This window comes from Ostrea edulis, chromosome 7, assembly GCF_947568905.1.
Source record: "Ostrea edulis chromosome 7, xbOstEdul1.1, whole genome shotgun sequence".
In the NCBI taxonomy this organism is placed as follows: domain Eukaryota; kingdom Metazoa; phylum Mollusca; class Bivalvia; order Ostreida; family Ostreidae; genus Ostrea; species Ostrea edulis.
The window spans coordinates 38,693,468-38,704,016 of NC_079170.1; the positions used below are offsets into that span (position 1 = coordinate 38,693,468).

Below are 10,549 nucleotides of genomic sequence, written 5' to 3' on the forward strand. Positions count from 1 at the left end.
TCTGCATATCTGAGCTAAATTCTAATATCCAGCAGCAGTATAAAACAAAATGTGCTTCAAAGTGCCCAAAATTGATGAAAGGCTTTCCATAATATAATATATGTAACATTAACACCATATGACTACTTCGAATCTGCCCTAGATTCAGAACCCTGGGGTTTCAAAATTCACAATTCTGGTACATCCGTTTCTGCTATTCCTTCATATGGGTTTAGATTTTAGATAGTATCAGCAAAGTTAATTCTTTCAAATGATAAAGCCCCACTCTAATACCACAACCCCTTCCCCTGGGATCATGGAATTTACAATGTATGTTCCCCTTGTTCCAAAGATGCTTCATACCAAATTTGAAAAGACTTAAAAGGGTAGTTATGAAGAAGTTAAAAATGTTCAATTGTTAATGCATGATGGACGACGACGGACGCAGACCAACAAAAATAGGTCCCCTCAGTGACTCAGGTACCTAAAAATAACTGTAAATCCTCTGTTCTTTCAGTGGAACAGAAAATTAGACATGAATCGAGGCATCATCACTGCCGGTGAAGGGTTGCAAAATTTTGGCCTATGCTTGGCGTTATGGCCTTTGAGCAGGGAGAGATCTTTATTGCGCCACACCTGTTGTGATACAGGGCCTCAGTTTTTATGGTCTCATTTAAAGAACCACCCAATTTAGTTGCCTCTTATGACAAGCAAGGTTTATACTGAGGACCTATTCTAACCCAGGCCCCCACAAGAGAAACCTAGTGCTTGGAGTTTTTGAGCAGATCAGAGAATTTATCTTACCTGCTTGGAGTTTTTGAGCAGAATAGAGACATTGTCTTACCTGCTTGGAGTTTTTGAGCGGAAGAGGCTGTAGAGATGTAACCAGTCTAGAGTGGACTCCTAAACATCTCAGTGTGACGAGGTAGAACTGTAACAGAAAGAATACAATACACAAAAACTATTGTAGATCTGAGAATCTGACAGGATTGACAGCATTGATTTATATCAGAGAAGAATTTTCTATTCTTTTTTTCTTTTTTATGAGCAAATGATTTTGCACTTTTATGAACCTAATTAATAGAAAATATCCCAAGAACTAAATTTTGGAAATGTATCATACTCAAAGAAACCTTCACTGTGGTGTTGCCCAAGCTCCAGAGATCATGGTGTGAATAAACTTGAAATCCACTTCATGAGGATGCTTGTATATTGAATTGACCAATCATCCCTTATGATTTATGAGAAGGATATTCATTCTTTATTTCTTCTTATGACAGACTTTTGAATCCTGTCCTTGCCCCAGGGATCATGATTTGAATAAACTTAAATCTTCATTATTTCATGCAGATTCAAACAAGTTTTAGCTTTTCTAGTTCATCGGTTCTTCATCACAATATTTCTTAAACAGCCAATCCAAGTCTCTAAATTACCTCCCCTTGCAATAAAGCATAGCCTTTCAATTGACCAATTGTAAATCCCCTTTAAGCAAAGATACCTAAGGTGGCAAGTTTTATTAAAACTGAAGAAGAGGATCTGGAGAAAAATTTGAAAATGTGAGAAGTTAACCAGGACATTCCTAAAGGTGGACGGACGACGGACAAATTTCAACCAGAAAGGTTCACTTGGAGGCTCAGGTGAGTTAAAATCAGACGATGTACCTTTCTTTAATTCTAAGGTGACAATAAAAACTGTTTATGACTGCACAGCTGTATTCATGATACTGTAAGTGATTTTAATTTTGCGGTGCTAAAAGTTCGCAGTTTTTCATAGTGGTCTAATTGCGGTGGTTTTATTTTCGCATAATTCAAATTTTATGACTGTTCAAAATGTATTGTGTCACACTTGCAAAATGATTGCGGTTGTTTTAGTTTCGCGGAAAAAACCCTGACAGCGAACATAGCGAAATTAAAACCACCACAATCATTTCCCCATTTACAGCATGCATGTTCACACCATTAGAAACATTGAAACTTATTAGACTTATGGGCTTATTGAATGATATGTCTAACCCTTACCAAAACAAACTCCAGTCGACTGTTCACTTTTCTGTCTTCCACTCTCCTTACAATAGTCTCAGGAGTCTGCATAAAACACAAAGCACAGAATGTTTTCTCAACTTACAAGTAACGAAAATAAACTAGGCCTGATAAAATAGATGTGGCATCCTATGAGAAGAAGAATGTCATTATGTCATGCATTCAAAATAACTTTATGCACTGTGTAAAACTAAGCACATTATAATTTTTATTTTTTATTTTCAGTAAATCTGATATCAAATTGTGCATATTAAGTATCCATTCCCTCATATACAGCAAAACAAGCTGATAATGAATTTAAACTTATTGCAAAATGATAGTTATTCCTCTGTGAGAGTAAAATAACAAAAACTGCATTGGGTATAACGAAGTTTGGTTATAATCAACTGTTTTTCACGGGCCCTGTAGGTTCGCTATGACTGTTTTACTGTATAATGAAGATTAGTTATAATGAACTGTTTTTGCTAGTCCGGTAGGTTCACTATAACCATGTTATACTGTATCATGTATCAATATATCTATACATGTACATTTGAAATATTGGTGTGTTAGATGTTTAGTCTACACAATTCAATTGCCTGTAATTTATATCAATGCTGTTTAAGGAACCATCACCTTTCAAATTAGTAAATTTTCTTTATTTGCCACAAAATAAACATATCCAGCCTCCCTAAGTTACCATACCTGTGACAGTGACGATCTGTGCAAACAAGACCCATTGTGTGATAGTGACAACAAGACTCATTGTGTGACTGTGACAATAAGACCTATTGTGTGATAGTGACAACAAGACTCATTGTGTGACTGTGACAATAAGAACTATTGTGTGATAGTGACAACAAGACTCATTGTGTGATAGTGACAACAAGATCTATTGTGTGATAGTGACAACAAGACTCATTGTGTGATAGTGACAACAAGACCCATTGTGTGACTGTGACAATAAGAACTATTGTGTGATAGTGACAACAAGACTCATTGTGTGATAGTGACAACAAGATCTATTGTGTGATAGTGACAACAAGACTCATTGTGTGATAGTGACAACAAGACCCATTGTGTGACTGTGACAATAAGAACTATTGTGTGATAGTGACAACAAGACTCATTGTGTGACTGTGACAATAAGACCTATTGTGTGATAGTGACAACAAGACTCATTGTGTGACTGTGACAATAAGAACTATTGTGTGATAGTGACAACAAGACTCATTGTGTGACTGTGACAATAAGACCTATTGTGTGATAGTGACAACAAGACTCATTGTGTCATAGTGACAACAAGATCTATTGTGTGATAGTGACAACAAGACTCATTGTGTGATAGTGACAACAAGACTCATTGTGTGATCGTGACAACAAGACTCATTGTGTGATAGTGACAACAAGACCTATTGTGTGATAATGGTGAAGCGAACAAGACATATTGTGCTGCACAATCCTATGGTAGTAGAATGGGTGAACCCTGGAAATGAACTGAAATGGCCATTCAGTTAGGACACTTGACTTGTGTTGCAGGTTGGACTCCCAGTCATATCATAAATTTATTGCATGACTGTTTGTTTTGTTGAATCTATCTATCTGTCCCATCCATTTACTTCATATTTCTTGGGTGAATTGCTCAATTATCTTCCAAATACATGTATTCATGTAATAAATTGTTTCTCATACCAAAACAAAGCAAGATTACAAAAATGCAATTGAAATTGCGAAACAAAATCCCCCCCTAATGGTAGCACTGTCAACGTATTAGAATGACCAAGCAACGAATTAAAGATACCCATTTCTTATGTTTCTTTCCTGTCTGAAGGCTGATTATTTTCATTGTCTGTATATCAACAAAAATCTGCTGATTTTACAGTGTATCAGAAACTGATTTGGACATATTGTGACATCATAATAGACCACATTTACCTTAATGCATATCGAGTTTATGCAAAATTCACAAGGCTCCAAAAGGGATGAAATATAAGAAAATATGAAGTTTGAGGGAAATATGAAGTTTAATTCTACCTTGCACTAGAATGTCTTGACCAAATAGATAACGTGTTGCATAGAAGTATCATATCAAGGTTTAATACTTCTCTGCTTTCCTGAAGTACTTATTAAGTACTACACTAGTATGTCTAGTAAGCAAGTTAGTAATGTACCTATAACAAGACTATTTACATACCAGATTAGATTTGTGATCATCTGTTACAGCGATACTTGGATCAATGATAATAGTCCCTTTGTACCAGTTCACGAGGCGTGTGTGTGTCGTAACATCGTACTTTCTTGGTGGGACCGAGGAAAATTCCTGAGGTAGGAGGGATAGAGCCACACCCCTTAGAAGCAGATCATTACACATCTGATTAAGGTACCGCCCCCTCATCAGTAAACACATCACATGTACCTGTAAAGAGACAACAGCATTAAAAATAAATACCCATACATTGTCTGTGACATGTACTCTATGTATAATAGAATAGAATTTAAACCTATTTTGGAAAACATATCAAGGTGTTAAAAACAGTTCTGGAAAAAAATGTCAGAAACGTCACATTTAACACCAACCCTATATAGTCTCTCTCTCTCTGTCTCTCTCTCTCTCTCTCCTCCACTTACTGATCACTACTAACCTTATGGATGTCTTCTCTCAGAGTTTTGTTGAATCTATTGATTTGTCTCTGAACGTATGCTTTCCAATCAAATTCTCTCTTTTTCCTGTCAAACAAAATCAAAGATGAAACAAGGTTATTTCAATGGAATTTGATTGAACTAGTTCTTGTCACATCCTCCTCGATAAGTAGACTATCCCCATAACATTCTTTATCATGAAATATATATTTAAAACGAAGTTGAGCAGGAACCTCCGGCTCGGAGAATGAGAGACGACTTCATATATATCTATATATATATATATATATATATATATATATAATATATATATACACTGATTTTAACAATTAAGTTCTGAGATTTGACTTTTGTGCTTTTATAATGAATTCACACTTACAGTACAACACAGTTAAAGCTAACACACTTATAACGAATTCACACTTACAGAACGACACAGTTATACCTAACACTTAAAATGAATTCACACTTACAGTAAAACACAGTTACAGGGAACACGCTTATAATGAATTCACACTTACAGTACAACATGGTTATAGTGAACACACTTATAATAAATTCACACATACAGTAAAACACAGTTACAGTGAACAGGCTTACAATGAATTCACACATACAGTAAAACATGGTTACAACTAACACACATATAATGAATTCTCACATACAGTAAAACACAGTTATAGCTAACACACTTATAATGAATTCTGCCAATTGATTTTCATTCCCTGTAGTTTTAAAACATAATTATGAACTCATTAGATATACATATTACGTCTATAATGAATCAAAATTGTCCATCCCCAGCACTTTGCTATAAGCGTCCTTCACTGTATATTGTACCTGTGACATGTTCGTTAATGAAACTTGCCTTTTCTTGAGGATGTTAGGGGCCTCTAGAATGACTTCCACGGGATCTGTGGGGATCTGGGACTTCACTGGGCTCCCTTCAAAATCTAAATGTTAGGAAATATACATCACATTACATACTGACAGTGTTAAGCATCCTTCACAATCCGATTATAACACACCCTGTCTACCAACAAAGTATATATGGATCTCTTTTTATTCAGTAACATCTCATTAATCTTTTTCATTACTTATTTCAAATTTTTTATTTTAAATTTGTTTAAAAATTAGTTTTAAAAAGGTTTCTCATGTAAAAAAAATCTTTTGGATTTGATGCGTATTTTAAAAATTATGAACGTTGTCTACAACTTTCTGGGACAACCCTCTTAAAATACTTCCTAATCTGTTGAGTACCGAACACATTGCATTCATTTCTAGTAATCGATGACTGATTTTTCATCAATTTTTGTTCAACCTACGTAGTCCCACCGATTGCCACTTTCACAATAACATGTAAGTATACAGTGGAAAAGGAAAGTTTCTAAAATGCATCCTTCAACTAAGTCATAAATATGGAAGGTATTGCTTTCCTTAAATGCAATAAAAAATATATTAATTCAAAATCATGACAATGTGATTCATTTTAACATTTTAACAATATGCCACTCATTGGATGAATTTCGTACTATATGATCTCGAAGTATAATTAATGTACATACGTGTTAAAAGGGCATTTCACAATCACATTTGCAATCATACATAATATAAATTTTGTTTCAGAGACAAAAATCATATTATAGTCATTAAAATCAAATTTTCTATAGAAAAATCTTCATGGTTTTTAAAAGTATTTTTGAAGTCATATTAATTTCAGAGCATTTAGGGCTCAAGGCAGGTGTGACCGGTTGACAGGGATGCTTACTCCTCCTAGGCACCTGATACCACTTCTGGTATATCCAGGGGTCTGTGTTTGCCCAACTTCCTATTTTGTATTGCTTATAGGAGTTATGAGATTGATCAATGTTTGTTATTTGCACCTTTCATTTATAAGTCCAAAGAGCTGGTTATACTTTAATTTTCGCAGTAAACAGTGGGATAATATTTAATATGAATATTTTCACCTTTGACCTCCTCCCAGTCTGATTCTTCCTCACTGTCTTTGTCAGTCTCTCCCTCGCTCAGCTGACCTCCAGGAACTGTCCCCGAGGAGCCTGGCACCTCCCTCCCTCCTTCCATGTGGAGTAACACAGACATCACATTTAAATGGTCGATGTTCTTCTGGCTTGTTGTGGCAGATTTGCGAGATTCACCTGTGGAATTATCAGATGACTCCTTTGATTTGGGGATGCCTCTCCTCTTGGACATGCCCTTGTTGTCATGATGACTTTTATTTTCACTGCTCTGTTTCATTTCTTTGACCTTTGTTGCTCGTTTCCTTCCTGGACATGTTTTCTTGGTTTTTTCACTTGCCTTCTTTGTGTCTGAATTTGAAAGTATCTTGCTTTTTCTATCCATAGTAGCACTCACTTTTCCACTACCTGTTTTTGACTGGACCTTCGTCTTTTTTATCACAGGTTCAAAATCATCTGCTTCGTCCGATTCACTAGAGGACATCACCCCTACATCAGCATAATCCTTATCAATCTGAACACCTACATCTTCTGATCTTGTTTCTTTAACTTTATCAGTCTTCAAATCACACAGTTCTAACATCTCAGTGTTTAATACTGTCTTCTCCTCATCTCTCACACTGCTCTCAACAGTTTCTTTAACAGCGGGTCTGCTCGACGTTTTTACGTAATTACCTCTCCCTGATCTTCTCTTGAGCACACTCAAGTCAACTTCACTTTTGCCTCCTTTTCGCTTTTTTGACTTTTGGTCTGCTTTACTGTCAGGGCCTGGGGCATTTTTTGACTTTTGGTCCGCTTTACTGTCAGGGCCTGGGGCATTTTTTGACTTTTGATCTGCTTTACTGTTTGGGCCTGGGGCTTTTTTCGATTTTTGATCTGTTTTACTGTCAGGGCCTGGGGCATTTTTCAACTTTTGATCTGTTTTACTGTCAGGACCCGGGGCATTTTTCGACTTTTGATTTGTTTTTCTGTTAGGGTCTGGGGCTTGCTTTCGGTCTGCTTTACTAGCGCCTGGTTTCTGCTTCCTAACCCGAGTACCTTCCTTTATCACCTGTAATTCTGACCGAGATGAACGACTTCTTTTATTCTTTGAGCTGTTGTCAGCATCCACTAAAGGGACTGCCCTCTTCCTAGATTTCCCTTTAACATCAGACGTCCGCTTCTCGTCTGTTTGTATCATGTCTGCATCCTTGTCTCCAGGAATCCCCGCGATCTTTTCCGCCTTCGGAGGAGAAACGTCATCGTCATCACCACCTGACGAGATTTTACATCGATCTTTGTCACCTGTGATTCTGTTACTTTCTGTCGCCTTGTCAGTTCTTTGTGTGCGTTTGCGTGCTACCATAATCCCTTAAAATTTATAAAACCGGGAAGGCAAAATCAAATCAACACTGGTACAAAATTACAAACGTTGCCGTTGGCTTGCATGAAACTGAAAACGAGCGGGAACCTCCGGCTCGGAGAGTGATCTTCAGACGACTTCCGCGCTGACAATATATACTGATTTCAACAAGTTATCCCTAATTACTTTAATTTTCTATTCAATATCACTATATCTTCATTGCAAATTTCATAGAAGCTGTGATCAATCTAAATACTCACTGCCCAAATTCCCACGTGCATTTGTTTATTTTTTTTTTTTTTTTTTACGTTATGAAACAAACTCATTCTATAGATAGGTTGTACCATTCATGTTTCGTACGATCCAAACACCTTTCAACAGCTAGTTAATGTGTGCAATTCACAAATATATTTGCTGTTTAAATGAAGTATTCCCAAACTGCCCTGTATTTTTTTTTTCATATAGTAAAATAATAGCGAGCGCAGCGAGCCAGAGCGAAGCGCTGGCTCGTACTGCGAGCTCTAATGAGAGGTATTTATAGTCCCAGTTAACGGGATTTAACTGAACCAACCAGTTACTGGGACATATTGAGATCGGTTAAATCCCATTAACCGGGATGGTATATACCTCCTAATGACTAGAGCTCGGGAAATAATAGACTCGTTCATTATGTACAATATTATAAAAAATGTTCTAATTTTCTCTTTTGGAACATAGAATTGCTACAAGGGGATTATCATATGAATTTCATTTTTTTTTTAATTAGATAGGTTCGCGGGGGGGGGGGGGGGGGGCATATACATGCCCAATAGTTGAATTTATCGATTTATTTTTAAATTTTCATTAAATATTGAAATGCGTTTTGTGTTCAAAGGCAGTGCTGTTTAAACATAGTTTTATAAACTTGAAAAGTTTGGGCATTTTTATCATACAATTAGTATCTTGAAAAGATTGAGAGCAGAAAAAAGGAAAGTAGAGGCTGAGAACATACAGTTCAGAACAAGTCGTACATCAAAGGTTAAGCAAGTCACAGTGAAGGCAGCAGAAATAAAATGTATATTTAGATCTATAGCATAAAAATATTTCAATCACATTCATGTATACATGTTTTAATGATTTTTAATATAAAACCCTTGGAGAAAATTCATGTAATGAGTATTTGGCAAATATATATTGTTTAAATTGAACCTGATCAAAGCATGAACATTACAAAATATGTACATGTATACATGGATATGCGCTCGTTCAAACGGTTACACCGTCAACATATTAGCAGATAAGAGAAATATAATTCATAGGCGGATACAGGGATTTGGGAAGAGAAATGGGGGGGGGGGGGTGTCCTGTAGCACTTGATGTTTTAGATACTTAATTTTCACAATCTCCACCCCCACCCCATTTACACCGTTTGCTTGCTTGTGTGTATAAAATACTACTTGTTCCCCAAGTTCTAGTCATTGTTGTCGCTATACTCAGATCTGGTTGTAAATAATTGTTTAAAAGCTAATTTAAAGGTTATCCCAATAGGCCAGGGGTGTGGGGGACCGCCTAGGCGGCCCCCAGAAGTTCTGCTGTAAATGGTGCAAACTCCTGCATTCTGGGCATTTCCTGGCACTTCTTTTTCACTTTTAAATTGTCTGCTTTTTAAGCAAAACTTTTGTGTTACAAATACTTTTTAAGAGTGATACTTGTATCTGACGAAAATATCGTTAATGTATATCAGTGTTTCGTCTTATTTATCTAGAATTGAATGATATACTGGTGTAGATTAATTTGAATGATGCAATTACATGTAAGGTACCCAAGTATTTTCATATCATTTTGACTCAAAGTCTCGTTAAAATTGAATAACATAAGTTTTTTTGGTCCGAAGAAAGACCACCCCAACCCCCTCTGGATCCGCCCTTGTAATTTTATGCATGTAATTGTCATGCGTTCATTTTTACACAATCTCAAACAAAAGCACCCTATAGCGAGCAAATTAACACTTGAAATGTACGTTACACAAGATCACGCATTTTTGAAAGGTGATATTGCGTTAATTTCTCTATCAATACGTATTCCTGATACGAAATAATGTTGCCAGAATATTGACAACATCAACGGCACCAATTGAAGTATAAGCTAGGGTATATATTTCATGTGGCTAAAAAACTACTCCTTAAACATAGACACTATTTTTTTGTCATATGGTCCTATATTTAATCATGTAAAGGTAATGTACTGTATTCCTTTTATAAGCAGCTTTCTCTGTGTATGAAAATCCTGATATTCTTTCAAGAAATTAAACTTCAAGATCTCTTCCAACTACAGGGCGTGCAAAACTTTTTTCTAAACCTCCATATCAGGGGCGGATCCAGGAATTGTGGTTACGGGGGCCCATTTTATGAGGCAGTGGGTCCAGGGCAAAGCCCTGGTGGGGGTCCAGAGGGCGAGGCCCCCGAAAGCTCCTGGATTTTACAGATTTTATGGGGCTTGAAATATTTCTCCTATTAAGTCTTTTGTACGATTTTCTATCATTTTAATAAGGTGAAATTAATAAAATGACACAAACTTTAAGGTTTTTTGTTTTTGTTTTTTTGTTGTTGAAAAAA

General features: G+C 36.2%; 1 protein-coding gene across 5 annotated transcripts in view; it reads right to left on the reverse strand.

The window, feature by feature from the left end:
* LOC125655220 (DNA repair protein complementing XP-C cells homolog) overlaps positions 1-8,424 on the reverse strand; it is a 61,022-nt gene extending 52,598 nt beyond the window's left edge. For 3 of the 5 annotated variants that reach the window (XR_008796940.1, XR_008796941.1, XM_056144285.1), the window contains exons 1-6: positions 6,605-8,421; positions 5,506-5,590; positions 4,640-4,724; positions 4,192-4,413; positions 1,998-2,063; positions 824-910 (exon numbers count right to left, since the gene is read on the reverse strand). Coding sequence is in view for 3 of the 5 variants with exons in the window: in XM_056144285.1 (XP_056000260.1) it covers positions 824-910; positions 1,998-2,063; positions 4,192-4,413; positions 4,640-4,724; positions 5,506-5,590; positions 6,605-7,958 (1,899 nt within the window). In the remaining 2 variants the exon portion in view is untranslated. Of the gene's footprint in view, positions 1-823; positions 911-1,997; positions 2,064-4,191; positions 4,414-4,639; positions 4,725-5,505; positions 5,591-6,604 lie in introns of all 5 variants that reach the window. The other 2 variants (XM_056144286.1, XM_048885430.2) reach the window with 2 other exon arrangements.
* Between the last annotated feature and the right edge of the window lie 2,125 nt (positions 8,425-10,549).